Source organism: Punica granatum, chromosome 1, assembly GCF_007655135.1.
Source record: "Punica granatum isolate Tunisia-2019 chromosome 1, ASM765513v2, whole genome shotgun sequence".
Classification (NCBI taxonomy): Eukaryota; Viridiplantae; Streptophyta; class Magnoliopsida; order Myrtales; family Lythraceae; genus Punica; species Punica granatum.
The window spans coordinates 49052856-49074631 of NC_045127.1; the positions used below are offsets into that span (position 1 = coordinate 49052856).

Sequence of the window (21776 nt, forward strand, 5' to 3'; positions counted from 1 at the left end):
AAAATCATTTATAATTATACACACATAAACATAAATGTGTATATATATATAGATATGTATATATCTGTTATATATCCTTCTATATATCACGTAACACAAGACAACCAGACGACGTAATATATAACATCTCACAATCATCAGTACTTAGTGTCATTATCCACCAATTATCAAAATTCTTATTGGTTTCATTACCTCATTGCGTGGATGTGTGAAGAGTGTCCCCCCCCCCCCCCCCCCCCCCCAACAATTATCCAAATTCTTATTGGTTTCATTACCTCATTGCGTGGATGTGTGAAGAGTCCCCCCCATCCAAGAAAACCTCTTCATCCTCGACGACGGTATAGACCTACTCTGCTACTCAAGTGTGTCTATGTACTTGCCTTCTTCCTTTTCTATTACTCCGCACTAGGAAACTTGCTTTTACTAAATACTTATACCTCGATTAATTATTTTTAAATTGTTGAATTGCAAAACCGCTATATATAAGAACGATGTGCATCCCATCTATAATAATTGATTTGTCACTAGGAACATATGCATTCATTAAGGTCATACAGAGTATCGATCGGTTACCCAATGCTAGCAATATAAGGTAATTTTAAAACTATATATAGAACTGCATTTTAAAATTTTAAAGTTCAGATTTACCCAAAAAAATTACCAAAATTAAAAAAGTTAAGTTCAGATTTAGAGTACATGGAATCCTTTCCATTGTTTCTTCAAACTAATATATAGAAGTTCTCAACAGACATAACCCAAAAAAAAAAGAGCATGTTTCTCATAATGAACATTTATGGATACCATTAAGAAAGAAAGCATATCACATCCAAAAACTAAAAATTCGATACTTGATCAGACTATCTATACTCGTTTATTAGTTATTAGAATTTGTATTTCATTATATTAAGTTCGTGAATCTCCATTGTAATCGAAAAAAATCGATGGCTAAAAAAAGTGAGAAAGAGAGTAAAGTGGCACATGATTTTTTCTGATAATCTAAAAAGGTTCAAAATTCATTTTTTACTCATTTATTTAGTTTTTCATTTCTTTATACTATTCCCACGTGCGTCTCATATATTTGGAATATATATATATGTCAAGAGTGTTTGATAATTTCCTTTAGATTATATAAAAAACAAATAGTAATTAAAGAAAAGCCATCCCATTCTATGAATGCCAAAAATAAAACACACAGCATTCTATTGCCTTAAAAGATTTTTTTTTGTTTTTTTTTAAGATGAACCGAAGATTTCTTTTTCCCTACTATTATCAAAAGCCCTGATTTTATAATGCCCAAGAAAACTACACCTTTGACAAGTAATGAGCACTAATTAAAAAAAAAAAAGAAAAAAAGAAAGGGGCCCAAAAGGCTTTTTGGCAAAAAGAAAGTTTCTAGAGATTTTGTTTTAGTAAAATCACGGTGTATTTTTAGCCTATCTATTTAATCTTGATCATAAGGTACCGTTAATAGATTTCAAATCATTCTCCAAGATAAAAATTTCAACCATGAGGGCAATTACACAAGAAAACCATTTGTATACATCCTTGTTCATTTTTTCTACCACACACATAAGAAAGAAAACCCCTCTTTTTTTTCTTTTTTTTTTTCCCTTGTGTGTATGCGCGTGTGAAGTCTCCCTTGTATGGGAGTGGCTGAGCGAGTGTCAACATCATCATCAGACCCTCCCTTCAGATCAGTCCTAATTCTGGCTGGGACCCATTCGTCCTCTCCTTCTCTCCTCTGCTCCCCTATTTCTATACCAAAATCCTCTGTTTCCCTCTTTGTCAAAAAAGAACTAGAACCCAAAAAAAAAAAAAAGGAAGGGAAGAAGAAAAATCTACAGTTCTCTCTCCCCCTCTCTCCACTCAGACACCACCCCATAGAAAATTATATATACACACTCAGACAGAAGAGAGAGAGAGAGAGAAAGTGACTTTTGGAGAGAGAAAGGACCGTCTTTTTTCTTTTCTTTTCTTTTTTAGCTTAGAAGAGTCCACTGAAAGGAGTGAAATTTTTTTTTTTGTTTAAGTTAACAGCTTTGATGGGTACAGACTCGTATCGACTCTGAGAAGAAGTGAAAACTCTTCTTGTAAAGGTGCGACCTTTTTTTTCTGGGGTGTTCTTTGCCTGCTTAGGTTCTGTGGTTTTGTTTGTCCATGATTCCTTTTCCAGCCAAATCTTACTCTTTTATCTATCCTTTTCTTCACATCTCAAAAGGGGTCTTCCTCTTTCTCTCCCTTCCCTGCAGCTCTCTCCTCCTCTGCCAAAAAAAGAAAAAAAGAAAAAGTCTATCAGTAAATGGTAAAAAGCTCGATGATTTCGCATTGAGTGCACGCTCTCTCATCATCAGACTCTTTCTCCATCTGATTACACCCATAATGACGTCTACTTCTGTGTCTGTTTTTTTGTTCTGGGCAACGATTTCTTCTGCTGCCCGGTTATTGATTTCTGGCGGTTACTGTCTTCTGCAGGTTGGCTTCATATTCTCCTCCTGCCTTGTGTGTTGTCTGTACAGCAAATCAAGATTTGGTTCCCCTCAAATTCGCCATTTTCGGGAATTTACCATCCAAAGTCGATTAATTTGGTGTCCAGGGCAGTGCTCTGAATCAACCCAAGTAAGCTGTTCCATTCCCAGATCTGAATTCACTGTTAAGCTTCTTATTTACTGCCTCTTCACTTCATTCGAGCTATTAGGATTGTTGGTTCTTCGGTTTTCATCCCTGGGAAGCTCAGTAGATCTACAGTACCCTTATGAAGTCGAACCTTTCGATCTATTTTTGGATCTTTGAAGTGATTGTTTCTTACTTGGAGAAGTGAGTTTTGCTCATTCAGTGGATCTTGGAACTTGGAAGCATGTATACTGTGATACATTGGCTCGCTCAGTTACATAGTTACTGTTATTCTGTTCCTGCAGTTCATTGAGGATAAAGAATCTCCGATTACACTGCCCGACATTTGGTTCCTCAGTCTTCTTAACTTGCCAACCTTATTTGCTAATTTGATTCAATCTTTCCGGTTTCGGGTTATTCAACAGTATTTGCACTCAGTCATTGTAATGGATTATGTTTTCTTTTCATTTGCGGGATTCTCGGATTTAAATTGACGCACTTATTTATTTCTGTTGGTCTTTCTTCTGTTTAGACAAGATTTGTTGCCTAATGAAATTAATTGAATCCAATTCACTGTTTCTTTTTCAGAATGACTGGATGTAAGTAGCATTGAGAGCGGGAAATTAACTGTGCAATTAAGAAGATGGATTTCCGGGAAGATATTTTGAGGCTCGGGTCATTCCCGACCACGACTTCAAGGAACATGTCCTCGTCATCATCAGCATTCTTCTCAGCAAACCAGTCGCCATTCTTCTCTCCTGGTTCTCCGGCAGGCCCCATGTCAAATTCTGACCGGTTGGAGGGTTCACGTGGAAGCATCTCGTTAAGCACCAAGTCATGTAGCTCCAGCCTAGGACTTGCAGACCCGCAAGCCCTTGATATGAACATCAGAGGAATCTTGTCTGACATGTCAGCAGTCTCACCTGCTGGTCCATTGGATGAGGCTGAAAAGGTTGAGGACATCTGCCTGGGACGACAGGAGAAGCTAAAGAGGCAGGATAGAAGAAGCCCTTTAACTCCAAGCTCTGTCTCTCTTTCCTCTAACAGGCTAAGGAGCTGTGATGTGTTTGTAGGCCTCCATGGCCGAAAATCTTCCATCCTCTGCTTCGCAAACTGGCTTCGGGCAGAGCTTGAGATTCAAGGCATGAGCTGTTTCATCTCTGATCGGTCCCGCTGCAGGAACTCTCGCAAACGTGAAGTCATAGAGAGGGCAATGGACATTTCTACCTTTGGGGTCATCATTTTGACTAGAAAGTCCTTCAGGAATCCCTACACGATTGAGGAGCTTCGGTTCTTCTCGAGTAAGAAGAACCTTGTCCCAATATACTTTGATCTAGGTCCGGCGGATTGCCTCGTGAGGGACATAGTCGAAAAGAAAGGAGAGCTTTGGGAGAAGCATGGGGGAGAGTTGTGGGTTCTCTATGGAGGATTGGAGAAGGAATGGACAGAGGCTGTTAATGGCCTCTCCCGGGTCGATGAGTGGAAGCTCGAGGCTGGGGAAGGGAATTGGAGGGACTGCATATTAAGGGCTGTGACTCTTCTCGCAATGAGGTTGGGGAGGAGGAGCGTGGTGGAGAGGTTGAATAAGTGGAGGGAAAAGGTTGAGAAGGAGGAGTTCCCATTCCCCCGAAACGAAAACTTCATCGGGAGGAAGAAGGAACTCTCTGAGCTCGAGTTTATTCTATTTGGTGATGTTAGTGGGGACTCTGAACGAGACTACTTTGAGCTCAGAGCAAGACCAAGGAGGAAGAGTCTAACAATAGGGCGGAATAAAGGAGTTCTATCAGATGAGAGACGGAAAGAGAAGGGGAAAGAAGCAGTTGTGTGGAAGGAGTCGGAGAAGGAAATTGAGATGCATGGCATGGAATTATCACATGTTGAGAACCGGCCGAAGCCAAAAACTGTTCAAAAGTTCGCGAGAAGGAGAAGATCAACAAAGATTCTCTACGGAAAGGGGATCGCTTGTGTGTCCGGCGAGTCTGGGATTGGGAAGACCGAGCTTCTTCTTGAGTTCGCTTACAGGTACCATCAGAGGTACAAGATGGTCCTTTGGATCGGAGGACAGAGCCGGTACGTTAGGCAGAATTATCTGAACCTATGGTCATTTCTGGAAGTTGATGTTGGGATTGAGAATGGTATCGGAAAGAGCAGGATTAGGAGCTTTGAGGAGCATGAGGACTCTGCAGTCTTGCGCGTCCGGAAGGAGCTGATGAGGAACATCCCATTCTTGATTGTGATCGATAACTTGGAGACTGAAAAAGACTGGTGGGACCACAAGCTCGTGATGGAACTCCTCCCTCGTTTCGGAGGTGAGACCCACATCATTATATCGACCCAACTCCCCCGAGTAATGAATATGGAGCCCTTGAAGCTCTCCTACCTCTCTGGTGTTGAGGCAATGCAATTGATGCAGGGGGCCCTCACGGATAACCATTCATTAGCTGAGATTGATGCGCTGAGAACAATTGAGGAGAAGCTTGGACGACTAACTCTGGGTCTTGCAATTGTTGGGTCCATCTTGTCTGAGCTTCCAATAAACCCAAGCCGCCTCTTGGACACTATCAACAGGATGCCCCTGAGAGATATCACATGGAACAGTCGTGAAGGAAACTCGCTGAGGCGGAACACTTTCCTACTGCAACTCTTTGAGGTGTGTTTCTCAATCTTCGACCATGCTGATGGGCCCAGAAGCCTTGCAACTCGAATGGTGCAGGCGAGCGGCTGGTTTGCTCCAGCTCCGGTTCCAATTCCAGTGTTAACTATCGCAGCCCATAAGATTCCTGAGAAACATCATAGTACCCAGTGCTGGAAGAAACTGCTCCACTCCTTAACGTGTGGGTGTGGCTCATCATATGCAAAAAAATCCGAGGCGGAGGCTATATCCATGTTGTTGAGGTTTAATATCGCAAGAAGCAATACAAAGCAAGGATTCGTTTACTTCAATGATCTCATTAAACTTTACGCGCGGAAAAGGGCAACCGTCGGTGCTTCTGAGGCAATGGTCCAAGCTGTTCTAAATCGTGGATCTGTGTATGATCATGCGGAGCACATGTGGGCAGCGTGCTTCCTAACACTTGGATTTGGGACAGATCCTATCATTGTTGAGCTTGAGGTCTCGGACCTCCTCTACTTCGTGAAGGAGGTTGCCCTGCCTCTGGCAGTCCGGTCCTTTATCACATTCTCGAGGTGTGGACCAGCTATGGAGCTCCTACGCAGGTGCACTGATGCTCTCGAAGCGGCAGATCAGGCCTTTGTGACGCCCGTCGAAAAGTGGCTCGACAGGTCAATTTGCTGGATCAGGCCGGTCAGGACCGAGGCCCAGCTCAACCCTTGCCTGTGGCAAGACCTTGCACTGCTGCGGGCCACGGTCCTTGAGACACGGGCCAAACTCATGCTCCGTGGGGCCCAGTTCGATATTGCGGACGATCTCATCAGGAAGGCAATATATATCCGGACCTCAATCTGTGGTGAGGATCACCAGTTGACTGTTTCGGCCCGAGAGACGCTGAGCAAGATCACACGGCTTCTCGCAAATGCGCAGATTAGTTCTTCCCCATAGATGACTGGTTCTTCCTGTAAGCAGAAAAAGGGGGATGAAAAAGAAAAAGAAAAAGCAAATGGGTCAGAGATTAGATTTCAGTATAGGGATATATACCTAATAAAATGTCAAGATTCTCTTTTCTTTTTCCTTTTCAGATAGATCCCATGTCATATCAGAGGAATTTTGTATACCATTTTGTTCATTCATACAAGATCTCCTCATGTTCTATAGTGCTTAATCTCCTCTGTAACATCAATGTTCTGATTCTTTCGAGTCTATATAGATCCCGAAATCGGTTGTCAAGCTCCAAAAACATTTTTCCCCTTTCTCTTTTCTCCTCTTTGGGAAAATCCATTATAATGGAAACGGGATAGAATTGACCGTTCTCTTCCAAGTTAATCCGGTAGAAGTGAAAAGGTAATCAGCATCAGCAGCATCGTTGTCAGCTCGTGGTAACACTGGATCTCATTTTCCGAATGTGAGAGCAACTCATGAACGGTCCTGCCCATATCGGTCACTATTGATTACGGGACCATAGCCATGAACGTGTCTCGAGTGGTGGTGTCCACACGACACGACCCACCAAATGAATGCCATAATGCTTCAGCAGATCAGGTCCATGGAAGAAATGAAACTAACATTTCCCATTTTTTTCTCGAAATCAGGTAACTCCGAACCGTTATGAGCTATGTAAATTCGAACATTTATCCGAGAAACAAAGGCAAACTCCATACGGGTATTATTACAGAATCAACCAAAAAAATCCCAGATTTGTAAGTGAGTTGGTTTTGAGCTATTATGGGCAAAGATGGAAAGATGTGGGAAAGGTGCAGGTGAATGAGAACTGGTTGGTCGGTGAGATTCTATCCTCAGCAATGGAGGATTGATTGGTGTGAATCACACTTCTCAGAATTCAATAAAGAGGGAGGGAGGGGACAGAGACAGCGTCAGTCTCAGTCTGAATTTTAAGAGACAAAGAGGAGAAGAAAGTCAAGGCTTCATTGTCGTTGGGTTGGGTGCCACTGCCATGGATTGAATTTGAAGATGAGATGGGAGTGTGAGCGGATGAATGAGGACAGCGAAGGGAAGGACATCACAGTTGGCAGGCAGCATGGGATTCTGTCACACCGACAGTCACATTAGCTTTGAACTAGGAATGTAGTACATATTTGATGATTCCGAAAATATAGGAAACAAAAGTTCGAACTTAGTCGGAAAGGATTCAAAATAAATCTTATCCTTAGGCCACCCAAAAAAATAAAAAAATAAAATGCCCTCACGCAGGATCGAACTACGGACCTTCAGTTTACAAGACTGACGCTCTACCACTGAGCTATAAGGGCCCGTTTATGCAAGTGCAGACGCACCATGTAATATCACAGCTCGTCTCCTCTGTCACAAATAATCTTCCTCACTGTGCATTCCACTTGTAATCCATTCATTTTGTCACTCGTCGTAGTTGCATCTTGAATCTTATAATTTTTAATTTGTTTTTGCTGAGGTATCTCCATGTTGACTGTTTTCGCAAGCAGAATTCAGTTCATTTCACATATATACTATCATGAAATTGCGGAGTTCCAAAGTGAATCCAATATTCCAACAACCCCCAGATAAATAATGTACTCATCTTCCCCCGGAAACCTTTTATAGCTTTGATTCATCCAGGATGATCCATATTTAAAATCATTTACATGTAGAAATATTTTATGGGCAGACATCGAGTTCTTTTTTCTTTAAATTTGTTTTTCCTTCTAAGGATCAGGTTTCCCAACAACTTCTTCATCGCTCGATGCAAAGTCATCCTCGCTCAGCTCCTCATCGCTTGATTCCTCTTCAGGGGCTGCCCCAATATCTTCTGGCTTTGCATATCTCTCGCAGTACTCTGTATCAATCCAAAAGATATATAAGATATGCTCCAAGGAACCTTCAAAGTTCAAACTCTCGCGCTAGGGTTCAAAGTCATTCACGAAGCTGTATTCACCTTTTAAGAACGAGTGAGCATTTTCCTACGTGATTTTCTCAATACTCCCTAAGTGAAACAGTGATTGGGAAATAAGCTGCCATTGAGGGTCTCCCCTATTTATATTTGGTAAAGCACATTCTAGCAATAGTTCTGTTCTACATAAACCATGCATCAAAACTATGCCAGCCATGAAAAATTAGCTCAAATTCTCACTAGATATGCTAATACTAACACATACAGGGAGCATAATTTTTAAAGACCACCAAAATTAGCCCTCAAAATTATCCATCTCTCAATCCAAACACATTGGCTCTTCAATTTGATTCAATACCCTATAAGTACAATCTTAACTTCAGCAAATCGGAATTAATAAGCAACTGGAACCTATCCCCGAACCATTATCTAAAAACTTGCACCCGAACAGAGTGTATACCATAAACAACAACCTTGTTTTTTAATTTCGGGCAGTGAATGAAGTTCCAAGCACGTAGTTATTTAAGCAGAAGGATGGAAAATAAATACATATTTAAACATAATTGGTGAATCGTCCTTATGGTTGCATCTGCTACAGCATATTAAACTAGAATTGGCCTTCATTCCAACCCATATCCATGGACAAGGGGTGAGTTTCTCAGACATCATTTTAATCGAGTTTTCTTTCCCTCTCTAACTATTACAGTTAAGAGTCTTTAAGCATATGATTCTCTACCCTTGATACAAGTCCGGAAAGTGAAACATGAGCTTTCAACAAGAACTTGTAAAACGTCAACAAGTATCCTTAAGCTCCACTTCACAAACACGACTTACAACAACTGTATATAACACAGCATTTTGGCTAAACCTGGAACTTTAAATTCAGCACATGAAGTAATATCTTAGGTTCTAAGACCACCGTATGCGTCGCATATATTCTAACTAGTCAGAGTTAGTGATAACATAAAAGAAATATGACAAAATCATAAGGAAACAAAACATTTCTGATGGCCATATATCAATACTGGAGTTTTTAGAATGGAGCACTAAATAGAAACAGCATTGAGAAACTATTGCTTGGGTGGTTGCAATGACTTTTACCTTTGACTCTTTGTTCATAAGTAGATTTGTCCCGCATCATCAGAGCAGCAGCTTCTCCATTTAGTGGATCCGAAGGGTTGGGATACAGAAGGAGTTGAGGAAGAAACACTTCAAACACATTCACCAAATCTGATCAGATCAAAACGCAGCTTACAAGAGTGAGAACAATGTCAAACCCCACAACCTTACAATCCACAAGATTAAAGTAAGTGAGATTATATTGTTTCCTTCATACCAAACATGGGGCTCCAGGTTTGGTTGATAACATCCAGACACACCGAACCTGACCTGCAACTCGAAATGGAAATGAACTGAGTGAACCTTTCGAGGAGCCAAATATCAAGACTAAATGAGGGTGCAATGAGAGAATCCTGGAATCTCAGCTCACATCTCATCAACATTGGGGTGGTAGATTTTGTTGACGAAGCCAATGGAAGGTGACTTGTATGGATAAGCATTGGGCAACTCGACCCTTATCCTCCACACACCGCCCTGATAAGGACCTGCACGTGTTCACGAGCTGAGAATCATTCACTTCAGCTCCTACCAGTCTCTAGCACACCTAGAACAGGAGCTCATTTCTACTCTGTCAACGAATTGGGAGAGAAATTTGCAATTTAACAGCAGCTGCATGCTCAGTCAAATCATGTCCGAACTCCGAATTCAAGAACCGCTTAATCCATCACCTACTAACGAAACATGCAAAACCCACCAATGAATTCACCCAGACAAAGGCACCAAGCTCAAATTGAGGCATGCCCAGATCACAAACAACACGAAATAAGAAATGGGGGTCGGGCAAATTACTGTCTTTGGGGCCACGGAAGTCCACATAGAACTCCTGCATGCCATCATTGATCATCTCCACCCTGTAATCACTCATCATCCTGGGCCCATAAAGGGAAAGAAATCCATGACCACATGAACCAAAAGGGAAGAGGAAAAGGCAATCAAGACAGGCCAAAGACAAGAGCAGTAGTACAGCTTCATCAAATCCATCTCACGCCGTTTGCTGGGAGAAGACATCTTCCGATGCTGTAATGCTTCCTATGGACGTCAAATGGATGAGAGCGGTGAGGGAGAGGGTGTCTGTGACAAAGGGAAAGAGAAGCAACAGCGGTTCATACACCAGCCCAAGCGGTACTAGTAGCTCCTTGTATTGTACAATCACCGTCTATGTATTTATATATGTATTTATATATATGTACGTATATATATGTCTCTGTGTATATGTATATATATGGAAATTCTTATATTAATTTAATAAATATAAATATAAATATAAATAAATCAAGTGGATATATAAGCAAAGAACAGAACCAGCGAAGTTCACTCTTCAGATAATAATGGAAATGGAATTATTGGAGATTGAAGCAAAATGCGTTAACGAGAAATGAAAAATTCTAGTATGGGATACTAAATGATGTCCTATGGTGGGATATATACCTTTTTTCATCCTTTAAGTATTAAAATTTACACTTTAACACCTTATTTTTTCAATCTTGTTACAATATTATCGGGTCACATTCCGAAACAATCAAATATGTTGAATTGATGATGTGTCGCATGTAGTCGCCTACACATGTCACAATTACTATCCGATCATTTAACTGTTCCTACCCAAAACAAACTCGACTCGACTTTTTTGAACCAAACTGTTATTCTAGAAACCAGTTTAACATAATTAAATCGGCTCGAATTTACCGGTTTGATTCGTAGACTCAGTTTAATTATTTAGTTATTCTTCTAAAACAACATTGGCAGTCATGGCATCCATCATCATTGGAGAATAGAAAGACGGACTTAGAATTTCATTTGGAGAATTACAACCGAATGAAATAATACATAGTCATGTGAATCAAATGAATGAATTTAGTCAACTTATAATTAAGTTTCATGAACACTTTTATGTCCGGCCATGCTCCTACATTCTAAAGACGACCATTGGTAGTTGTTCTATTGTGCAGTTGGACGAAGATTGGGGTTGGACGAACACAGTATGGCGAAACGCAAATTTATAAAACGACAATGAGATTGTGGAAAGGAAAATAAGATTATTGCAATAAGACTCAACATATTTTAAAGATGATGAACGATGTCATTGATGGGGCTTCCAGTGAACGAACGGTAGCCTTTTCTTTTCAGATGTCCAAAAAAAATCAAGAAAAAAATAACTTATACAATTTAACTTTCTAAAAATATGAAAGGTAACTTTTTATGGGAATTACTATTTCTAAAATTATGGAATTAAAAAATTAAATTAAATATGGGAAAATAGGTAAAAAAAACACTATTCCTCTAATCGCCATTTACTTCTAATCGTATAATAACTCGTTGTTATCCTTTTGCTTAAGCGGATTACAGAATTGATCGAGGCTAATATATAAATATACGAACTTATTAGTTTTTCATAAAGGACCTCTTCATTGATGCTTTTGTTCCCTCCTAAAGAAATTTATATTCCTAAAACTATTTATAGCACAAATGAGCTCAAACAGACATGACAATTAGCTTGAACCAATATAAAGAAACAAAATAAAAATTAGTTTTGTTCAAAATATTTGTTTCTATTAGATGGTCGTCGTCATTGCTACATTCATCAATAATTGAGACTATAAATAGGAATAGAATATGAAGGCCGCCCTTGGCAAGTTATTTAATTAACCAAAATTAGTATTGCTCGAAGTCTTTAGCAATTACTCGTTATTCCTTTAGTTAGATTTACTTAAGCGGATTATTGAATTGGTCTGAGCCAATAAATAAATATATGAATTTATTAATTTCTCATCATGAATCCTCTTCACTGATGTTTTTATTTTTCCTCTTAAAGAAATCTATATTCCTAAAACTATTTATAGCACAAATGAGCTCAAACAGACATGACAATTAGCTTGAACCAATATAAAGAAACAAAATAAAAATTAGTTTTGTTCAAAATATTTGTTTCTATTAGATGGTCGTCGTCATTGCTACATTCATCAATAATTGAGACTATAAATAGGAATAGAATATGAAGGCCGCCCTTGGCAAGTTATTTAATTAACCAAAATTAGTATTGCTCGAAGTCTTTAGCAATTACTCGTTATTCCTTTAGTTAGATTTACTTAAGCGGATTATTGAATTGGTCTGAGCCAATAAATAAATATATGAATTTATTAATTTCTCATCATGAATCCTCTTCACTGATGTTTTTATTTTTCCTCTTAAAGAAATCTATATCCTTAAAACTATTTATAGCACAAATGAGCTCTTACAGATATTACAATTAGCTTGTGCCAATATAAATAAACAAAATAAAAGTAAATATATTCCAAATATTTATTTCTATCAAATGGTTGTCATCGTTACTGCATTCATCAACAACCAAGACTATAAATAAAAATAGAATATGAAGGTCGACCTTGGCAAGACATTCAATCGGCCAAAATTGTTTATTGCTTGAAATCTTCAACAATTACTCGCTGTTATCCCTTTAGTAAGATTTGCTCAATCGAATTATAAAATTAACTTAGGCCAATATATAAATATATGAATTTATTAGTTTTTTATCGAGATCTTCTTCATTGATGTTTTTGTTTTTTCTCCTGAAGAAATTTATATTCCTAAGACTATTTATAGTACAAATAACTTATAGCAGACAAGACAATTAACTCAAACCAATAATACAAAACAGTTTTATAAAGAAAAATTAACTCAATTAACGAATGAAATATCCTTGAAAAGTATCAACTTATCAGAAAAAATTGAAAATATTCGTCAATATTGGGGAATAACATAAGAAAATTATCGTTGCCAAAAAGAAAAATTGATCAGAGGCCGGGAAAAAAATGAGAAAGATCAACATGTCCGGCCTCCAACAAACTCTCCGAGAATACTACGAGAAGCATTGAGCCATGGCGCGATTTGACGAAGTGAAGCAAAACATGTCAATAGTAATTAGCTATCGTAATCAAAACTAGTTTCCCATCGCAATGGTGGGACATCTGGTAGGGGACTCTTTTTCATATTGAAAGCATCACGAAATTGATGAGGGAGTTGAAGTTTCAATTAATGTGAACAAAATTTTCAATTAGGTACAAACAATGCGAGAACAGGTTGTTTGTCGAAACAATTTGATGATCGAAAAGGCCAAAACCTCTTATCAATTGCTAGGTGATGATTGAACGCGGTGATCGTAATTGAAAACGATAAAATGAACCAATGAAAAACCGAGAAAACCGATTGAATAAATAAGAACAAATCGAATTTGCAAAAAATATACGATCGATTAGGTATTAGCTCGATTAATTAGGGTCGGGTTTCACCCATTGCCTGATTACATTTTGTCTCGTTTGTGGACACGTGTGACAGTGTGATTGGGCCATGTGTCGGATGAGTGAGGGACGAGTACAAATTATTGTGGGCAAAAATCTCTAAATGAATAGTTGAAAGACTACAATTTGAGTGGTAAAATATGTAAATTATGAATGGTCAAGATTTCATGTTGAAATATTTAACTGATAGAATTAGTGTCCCACCATAGGACATTATTTAGTGTCTCATGCTAGAAGCACTCATCAAAAATTACTGCAAATTTCATGTCGGTTTTTTCTTTTCTTTTCCCCAAATTGTGGGCGATCTGTTTCTTGAATTACAAGAAAAGGGATCAACAAGAAGTAAATCTCGTGAAAAGATTTTTTCACAAATATTTCCATTTTATTAGTTCGTCTAATTTTATCTTCAACAAGAGCGATATTTATTGTTATCAAAGAATTACTCCCCGCCGTCTATCCATCCAGTCGACTCGGTTTAATTATGATTTACAGCAGAGCATCTTTCGTGTAGTACGATGTCTTATAAATCTCGTATATGTAGATGGACATGCATTGGCACGCAACAAAATCACCCTTTATTTCTGCTAATGTTCCACCTTGTGTAAATTAACACTAATGCGACACTCATTTATTTTTTTTCTTTTGATTTCTGAAATAAATGGATTCAAGTAGAACTTTAAATAGAACGAATAGAATTTAAAATTATAAATCCAAAGGCTTGTAGATTTTTTAGCATATCGTTGTAGAATCACCCATATAATATACACAGTAGTACGTTCATTATTTTGTATAGCATAATGCATTCAACAAAATATATCAATCGGAAGACAAATCTTTAGAACGCAACATTTTCCGATCAACTTGAATCGCCTTATGAGTCTCGGTCGGGCTCTTCATCTTCCTAATCGAATCTTCAAAGTGCGACCTCATGAATATATTAAGGAAAAGGCAATTTTTTCGTATTGAAGCTATTTCAGATAGCGTTAAATATGTCGACTGCAGAGACAGTGCTTTGATCTGAACATATTGCCCAGTCCATTCCATCAAAAACAAGAGTCACTGGAAAAGTGACAAGTCTTCGGATGTGAACAAAGGGATCCGCCATATGCAATCTAAGTTGCAACTCGAACGCACACATTGAGATGATGAGTACAAAATTCTACATGAATTCAACTTGCTCTAGCTTCGATTTCCACCTTCCCTATACAACTCCCTCTTGCTGCCTCGAGTACAACTTGGTACATACACAGGATTCCTCGGACTGGATCCCGAACACTTTTCTACAGAAAGAAGGCGAGCAAAATTTTTCCAGAACAACGTCTTCATACAGCCGAGACAGTACATTAGGGTGCTAGAATTCTACAGCATTTTAGTGCTACTGCTAACAAAATTTGTCTACACATTCCTCGGATTCTATCGGTGGATCGTCAGAACAACAGTGGAGTTGCTTCCGGCACCACAGGAGCAGCAAATTCATCTTCAAAATTGTCATCTCCCGAGTGCTTGATGATCTTACACCGTTTTAAAATCTGGAGATCTCAAGGATTTCACAGTAGCAGCTTTCTAGAGGTCTAAAGGACCGAATTCCGTAAAATAAGAATCATTTCCACGCATCAAGACATTCAACCAATACAGATTCTTAATCCACATCTTCATCTGCTTCCCAGTCAGTGCACTGTTGATTTAAACTGCACGAAGGAAAATCAGGAATTTGGACTCTCTCACGCTCCGAATAGTCCCCAAAAGATCCAAAATCCGCAGCATCATCATCGCTGTCAATTTCCTCTGGGGTCACGCGATTCTGGTAACGCCTGCGCCGAAGAAGAAACACGTTGAAGTAATAGCTCACTAAGTCTTCCCTTGTCTTCTTCGGGAAATACCTGAACAGATCGTCCCAGAAGCACTTACCCTGGGACGGGGAATTCAACCTAACTATATCCTTGAACCTCGTTTCCTCTTCAGAGGTCCACCGAAGCGAAACTTCTTCACCCATACAATTGAATCTCCAATCATAAAAGAGTGAATAACCCAGTTGGAGCTTCAGGCTCATCCTCTCCTCCGCAATATGAAACCTAATGCATTCAACTGAACCAGGAAGAAGACAAGAACACGAGTTCACCCTTCCCCTACCTAAAGATTCCGCATCTCTCTGAGGAGGCCACAACTCTGTTCCGAGCCACTTAGGGTCACTCTCAAAAATGATTCCTGTCCATTCCGGAACTTTGGCTTGAAAGAGAGGACCAGTAGGTTTAGGAGTTGGGTCTGGTTCATCGCAACAGAAGATACTCGTCCAATATGTGTTGGTGCAATCATCCTTTGGCTCTGTCAGTCTGTGGGCTGCCTGGGTTTTGAGGCAATTTTCGAGCTGTTTCTTAGGACCAATAGATCGAGCTTGAAAGATGGGAAGTGAGTAGCACGGCAAGGACAAGCAAGACTTTGCAAGAATAGGAAGACTCTGACTGCATCTTGAGCTCTCTTTACGATCCGAACAATTAGAAGGCTGTAACTTTAGTTTCTTCTGCATATCAAATGCTGGGACAATATCAATCTCATAAACAAGACCATATAATATACCTAGAAATTTCTCAAATAGAACACTCGGTGTTCAAACCAAACAAGGACCGGGTGATAGTTTTGCAATTTGGATAATCCTAAACCAAAAAGAACCATCATGACTGAATGGCAAAGTTTTACCTGAAGAGGAGTATTTTGAATCCTCAAATTGGTTTGCCTAATTCTTCGTTGAAACAACGAGTCTCGTGCCAGCAATGCTTGCATCCTTAGCTTTGATTGCTCGGGAACTAGACTGACCCTAGGATCGTCAGAATGTTTTGCAACATCAACAACCCAGGCAAGCATTCTTTCGAGAGATTCTTGCTTCCTCTTCCGGGATACCATATCAGGGGATCCCATGCCTACGGTTGCAAGACTCTCGGTAATATTATGGCCTGTTGCAACCCAGTGGCTCGCTTTAGATTCGTTATCAGCATACAGAGCACGATATTGAATATTTGCTTCCTCCACACCATCGAACACCAAAACTTTGAACCCCATTTCAAGCTCCAGAGACAATGACCCGAAATCATTCAGGCCACGTTCCAAATTCTCATTTTCCACAAGCACATCTCTACATCTATCTCTGAGCCATGTATCGAACTCACTCAGATACTTAAAGTGCATCAATTTCAACAGAGAGATATAGCTCCCATCGAACCCGAGTTCCCTTGTCACCAAACCCCACTCTCCACTCTCAGAAACAGCCCCGTATCCTCCCCTCCTCCGAACCGTACAGTAAAGCTCGAACAAATCCACGAGCTGCCCGTCTCCGGTCTTTGCAAGGACAGGATGAACGCAAGCCCGATCAGCAACATCCTTTAGGAATGCCACAAGGACCTTGTAGAATAAAGATCTCAGCTTATCGATATACTCTATCCTGGAATCATCCACTCTGTCCTTTATCAGAGGACGGTTCTCGGGGTCAGAGAATCCACCATTGTCAGAGGAATCCAGAACAGACCCATGTTTCAAAACCGACCATTTCGCCATGAAACTCCCCAACTCCTACTGCTGCTGCAAACTTCCTTCCATTCCCAGTCCTTTATACCCAATCAAGAACAAATGCTTCCACTCCCAGCTTCTACCTCGCGCGTCACGCCCAGCACAAGCATATCAAGAAAAGGGTCTCCCTTATCTGTGCTTTTTCACGGTGAAAATGATGACACATGCAACAAAACACAGAACAAGAAAGATGGTTTCAGGCGACAGTACGAGGTTTCCGATGAACAGGGAATAGGGTAGTATCTACGACTGACAAAGGCGGCGACCCATTAGGATTACCTCGTCATATATCTCGGTTCGGCTGGATCTCCGTTTGCTTTTCCATGGAGCCCCCAAATCTATAAAAGTATCAGAATGGGAAGAACTCTGCCTGAGTTAAGACTCCCCACAGCCGCAAGAACAGTAAATCAGACAGGGATTTATGGGTTAACAAAAAATAAATTTTCGATTTTTGCTAATGATTTTTTTTTTTGGTCAATATGGTTGGAGTAAACTAGTAGTTAGCGTGCAGCTAAGAAAGGGTCCCAAGTCCAAATCACCGATCGTAGCCGCCCGTGCCCCTCACAATACGCGGTATTATCTCCTGAGACGAGATAATATGAATGCACAAATTACGTGAAAATGTTTGATTTCACCGCATTAATTCAGGTTCGAATTTTAATTTTACTCGGTAGGTTGAGATTATTGTTCAAAATCTTAATAATTTGGACTTTCAAGGAAAAGGCAAAAGGTAATTTTAATTGCTCCATATTTTTGAACTTTATAGTCACATCTATCTGAGCATTGAATAAATAAATGTACAATTCTGCGGATGCTAAATCGGTAATTGTGATTTTTCTTTTTTTCTTTTAAACATCCAAATTTGTCTAAATTTGTTTAATTTTATTATTTTCTCCTGCCAAAGCCCAAAGCAGTGTAATGTAATATAATATGAGAGTATACGCTTTGCATGATTACGAAAAAAAGAAAACACAATTTTTTCTTAGTTTGGTAATCTTAATTACGGTTTAATAATTATGTTTTAATAATTAAGCGCCGATATGTAATTGGATTACCCCAAAGGGAGATATAGACAGATTAATGAAGATATTATTTGGCATTAACGATTAGGTTCAATTCGGAATAGAGACACTTGCCAATTAACGTATGTTAATGAAATGAAAAGTCATGACAATGAGTCCGTCGACATATATATGGCGGTTTCAATTATTGTGATACTGAACATAACAACGTGTATATTTCCCGACCGTGCTATCAGTCCAAATCGGGGATTGGCAACCGTATTACAATGACATTCCTCGCGGCTTCTTCCTTGTCAGATGTTCCGTGTCTGATGTCATTCTTCGCGTACGAGGATATATTGCCAGAAGAAATTGGTGCTCTAAGCTTGCACAGAGAGCTCTCAGTCACGAGTTTGTCGAACCGACAAGAATACGGAAAATTTTAGGAGGCGGTGGGGTGGGCAAAATGCTACTACTCCGTTATCGACTGTTGTTCTCTCACATTATCACGAGATTACACAAGATAATATTGCATCGACTAGCTGTGATGTTCCGTCAACTAATGCCATCTGCATAGGCTTACCGGGCCGTGAGATGCTCAAGAGTCCATGGTTAGTTCAGTATGGTACGGAGTCCCTCGCTAATGGAAAGGGAGAAATTGGAGACAAATTCAGCATCCGGCGATCAAGCTTCCAAGTAAAAATTTGACCTCTATCTTACACATGATTCATTTTCGTACAATCCAATTCCCTGTGGTTTACATATTCTATCTTCACAGAAGCACCTCTCACCCGAAAAGCCGGAAAAGAGAACAAGAGAATCGAAGCCGGTGCAACTTACAACCCAATCCTATCCAGATGTTCCTACGAGAGAGCCATAAAATTGTTTGGGAGTTTTAAGGCTCAGCGTACCAATCCAGGCAAGAATGTACTTTAATATGCTGCTGTAACTGGCCCCGAATTCCTCCTCTTTGTCCTTCAACTTCAACCCATAGTGTAGGAACTGTTAAACGAACAAAACAGCACAGGCAGCTGAATAGCTGCTAAAACTGACAAATCATCAATCTCTGAAAATGTGATTCTTAACTTTAACCAGAGGAACAACAGAAGCACTAACTCGATGGACTGAATATCATTTCCTGCATCAGATGCAAGAAAGACAGAGAGGGAGACAGGCAGATCAGTGAAATTTCTATAACAAGCTAAAACTGAATTATCCGAACAATCTCATTCCTAAAACTGGTTAGTTCAATGCGAACCTGATCACAGACAGGACAGGTATCACTTCTTTCCATCCATTCCAGAATGCATGCAAGGTGAAAATGATGCTCGCATTTGGTAATGATTTTCGGGTTCTCAGTATCATACTCTGCATGAAAATGGAGAAAGAGAATAAACTATCACCATGGCAACGTAAATGTAGCATATTTAGAGTGCCAGTAAGATTCTAACTAATCTATAAGAAAAGCTTTAACACAAAGGTAAACAAATTGAAACAGGGCATTGCCTTCGAGACAGGTAGGACAGACTTCCTCCTCTTCCTCCATAAAGGATTTACTCTTCAAAGACTTTGAGAGCTCCAGTCCAGGTTCCTCGGCTGGCTCAAGCTCTGAATTGCGCTGGGCCTTCTCATCTGATTGCTTTGAGTCTTTCACAAAATCAGAATTTGTTTGAACTGCCATGCCGTTATTGTTGTCCACAGTTTCCTGTGGCACTGCTGGAATTTGAGGATGCTCTAAAGCTACCTCATATTGCAAAGGTGAAGGAGGGGGCCTATAGGTGTCAGGGATTGAAGACACCGGATTTGTGTCAAATAGGAGTCCAGAGGCAGAACCCTGGTGGGATGACAAAGGAACATGCTCTTCTGATACTCTCGGGCACTGGAAAGGGTAAATTTCACAAAAAAGGTTATGCAACTTAAAAAGTATTAAGCAATGAAGTGCACCCTTATCATTACAGAATTTCAAACTCAATTATGTTTTTGGTATTGCTTTATCCAACACATTTGCTTCCATGAAAGAAGGTGTCACATTGCGTCTATTGTCTACCAACAGAACTTATTTCTAATGGGAACAATGCCGATGAAGATTGATATATGACCATTTGCATGTTCTAACTCAAGCTGCCAAATAACACCAACAATTGTAGAGAAAGTATTGAACCAACAGCTGTACAAAAAATATTGAAATGATTCTGCCATATTCAGATCAAGTAATAGAACCATAGCTCTTCCATATCCTGATTTCTGAGAAATACCACCAAATATTTACAATCACAGACCTTTATCAACAAAACACAAGGATAGCTGGAATCTGAAGCTAAAGAAGAAAAAATTATCAAAGTACTAATTAGTTGCTAAAATAGGAGGAAATATCTGATGGAAAAGAATGTAACTTACAAAATAATAAGGCGGTGGACTATTTAATTCACCCGACCTGGAAGAGCAGCAACAGCAGCCTCCCATTGTCGTCCTTATCGCCACTCAACCAAAATCAGTAGTGCCCAGTGCATCGTCCTAACTTATGTACAACAAGTGAATCTGCAGTAGATAGGTGGAAACAATCGAATATTATGACCCACTACAAAACTCGAACTAATTCATACAAAGGCTAGAAGCAGAAAAACCTCCTCGGAAGAAGCACTCATGATGATTGATATATATGGAGCTAGATTTCGGTAGATAGAGAAGGGGACCACCACGAGTCCAAGAAAGTGAAGACTATAATGAAACCCATATCTCCATACTAGTTGTGCTTTTGCTTAAGAAACAAGCTGAAGGAGACAATCAAATTCTCCCTCTTCCTCTCCCTTTACTTCCCAAACAATTGTTATACTTATCATGAGACAAAACAAACGACAATTAAACCAGCCCCATGTAACATTCTTCATCGAATAACACAGATTACTGCAAAACATAGCTTGAGCTGAATCAGACAGCAAATATAGCTTCAAAAGATTCGTGCCCGGTACCCCGAACAGCTTTCAATCAGGAACCTTCAATCAACTCAGACTCAACGAATGACAAGCACGAGCCAAGAAGAATATCAGAGCAAGCCAAGAAAATGAGCAGAAGCAGAAACGGAAGCCATTGTATGAGCATCAATTCAACCAGCAGTGCTGGAGCATAAACCCATAAGGAAAGTTCGTTCATTTCATCCCCACGAAGCTAGAGCAAACCGCTGAGGCAAGCCCGTGATGATCGCAGCAGCTATACGGAAGGACTGGGAGTCCAACTCAACGGCGAATTGTTCATAGCGATCAGCAAAATTTGATCGAAGATCGGCAGCAGGACTCACCACTCTACATGGAGAAAACGGATAGAAACCTCCATAGATGCGAGAATCTCTCTCCGGTACCGATGGGGGGGGGGGGGGGGGGGAGAGAGAGAGAGAGAGAGAGAGGGAGGGAGGCTTCGTCGGTGTCTTCTCTCTGCTGAGCTTCGCGTTTATGTGTGCAGCTCTGCTTCGTCCGGGGGAATGACTTTTTGCGTGTAAGAGAAAAGACAATAAAAAAAATTGAAAAAGCAAAAAAAAAAATAAATAGAGAGAGAGAGCGAGTACAGAAAGCGGCATACTCGCTCAAGTCCAATAGCGACGTGTTGAAATTGAACCAGTCAGATGAATAAGCTGCTCAACTAAGGAGCGACTCCTTTACCTATCGAGGTCAAGCCATTCAAGGATTACTCTGGACTTCGGATGCTCGAGTTGAATGTGTTAT

At 39.9% G+C, this 21776-nt stretch overlaps 4 protein-coding genes and 1 non-coding gene across 11 annotated transcripts; 1 reads left to right on the forward strand and 4 right to left on the reverse strand.

The window, feature by feature from the left end:
- Window positions 1-1917: 1917 nt before the first annotated feature.
- Window positions 1918-6464, forward strand: LOC116215421. Of its 3 annotated transcripts, none has more exons than XM_031551131.1 (3): window positions 1918-2096; window positions 2473-2616; window positions 3199-6464. In XM_031551131.1, exon 3 carries the CDS (start codon window positions 3254-3256, stop codon window positions 6167-6169), a length of 2916 nt encoding a protein of 971 aa, XP_031406991.1. In that variant the 5' UTR covers window positions 1918-2096; window positions 2473-2616; window positions 3199-3253; the 3' UTR covers window positions 6170-6464. The 3 variants fall into 3 exon arrangements, with proteins under 3 accessions (XP_031406991.1, XP_031407008.1, XP_031406998.1); XM_031551138.1 differs by lacking the exon at window positions 1918-2096 and adding an exon at window positions 2119-2302; XM_031551148.1 differs by lacking the exon at window positions 2473-2616.
- Window positions 6465-7422: 958 nt separating this feature from the next.
- TRNAT-UGU lies at window positions 7423-7494 on the reverse strand. The gene has a single exon. It is a non-coding gene; the product is annotated as a tRNA-Thr (tRNA).
- A 219-nt stretch (window positions 7495-7713) lies between these two features.
- LOC116215440 (ubiquitin-conjugating enzyme E2-23 kDa) lies at window positions 7714-10341 on the reverse strand. The gene is made up of 6 exons (XM_031551154.1): window positions 10171-10341; window positions 9996-10075; window positions 9577-9691; window positions 9424-9476; window positions 9189-9317; window positions 7714-8033 (listed from the first exon to the last, which is right to left on the reverse strand). The coding sequence occupies exons 1-6, from the start codon at window positions 10212-10214 to the stop codon at window positions 7903-7905; spliced, it is 552 nt and encodes a 183-aa protein (XP_031407014.1). The 5' UTR covers window positions 10215-10341; the 3' UTR covers window positions 7714-7902.
- Window positions 10342-14512: 4171 nt separating this feature from the next.
- On the reverse strand, window positions 14513-17507 carry LOC116192051 (AT-rich interactive domain-containing protein 2). Of its 4 annotated transcripts, XM_031520462.1 has the most exons (4): window positions 17339-17507; window positions 16196-17192; window positions 15410-16019; window positions 15150-15312 (listed from the first exon to the last, which is right to left on the reverse strand). In XM_031520462.1, the coding sequence occupies exons 2-4, from the start codon at window positions 17045-17047 to the stop codon at window positions 15293-15295; spliced, it is 1482 nt and encodes a 493-aa protein (XP_031376322.1). In that variant the 5' UTR covers window positions 17048-17192; window positions 17339-17507; the 3' UTR covers window positions 15150-15292. The 4 variants fall into 4 exon arrangements, with proteins under 4 accessions (XP_031376321.1, XP_031376318.1, XP_031376320.1 ...); XM_031520461.1 differs by having other exon boundaries at window positions 14513-16019; window positions 16196-17197; window positions 17339-17506; XM_031520458.1 differs by having other exon boundaries at window positions 14513-16019; window positions 17339-17504.
- A 1194-nt stretch (window positions 17508-18701) lies between these two features.
- Window positions 18702-21497, reverse strand: LOC116187077 (probable E3 ubiquitin-protein ligase RHB1A). Of its 2 annotated transcripts, none has more exons than XM_031515668.1 (5): window positions 21356-21497; window positions 20458-20598; window positions 19567-19939; window positions 19319-19428; window positions 18702-19198 (listed from the first exon to the last, which is right to left on the reverse strand). In XM_031515668.1, the coding sequence occupies exons 2-5, from the start codon at window positions 20521-20523 to the stop codon at window positions 19172-19174; spliced, it is 576 nt and encodes a 191-aa protein (XP_031371528.1). In that variant the 5' UTR covers window positions 20524-20598; window positions 21356-21497; the 3' UTR covers window positions 18702-19171. The 2 variants fall into 2 exon arrangements, with proteins under 2 accessions (XP_031371528.1, XP_031371537.1); XM_031515677.1 differs by lacking the exon at window positions 21356-21497 and adding an exon at window positions 20685-21331.
- Between the last annotated feature and the right edge of the window lie 279 nt (window positions 21498-21776).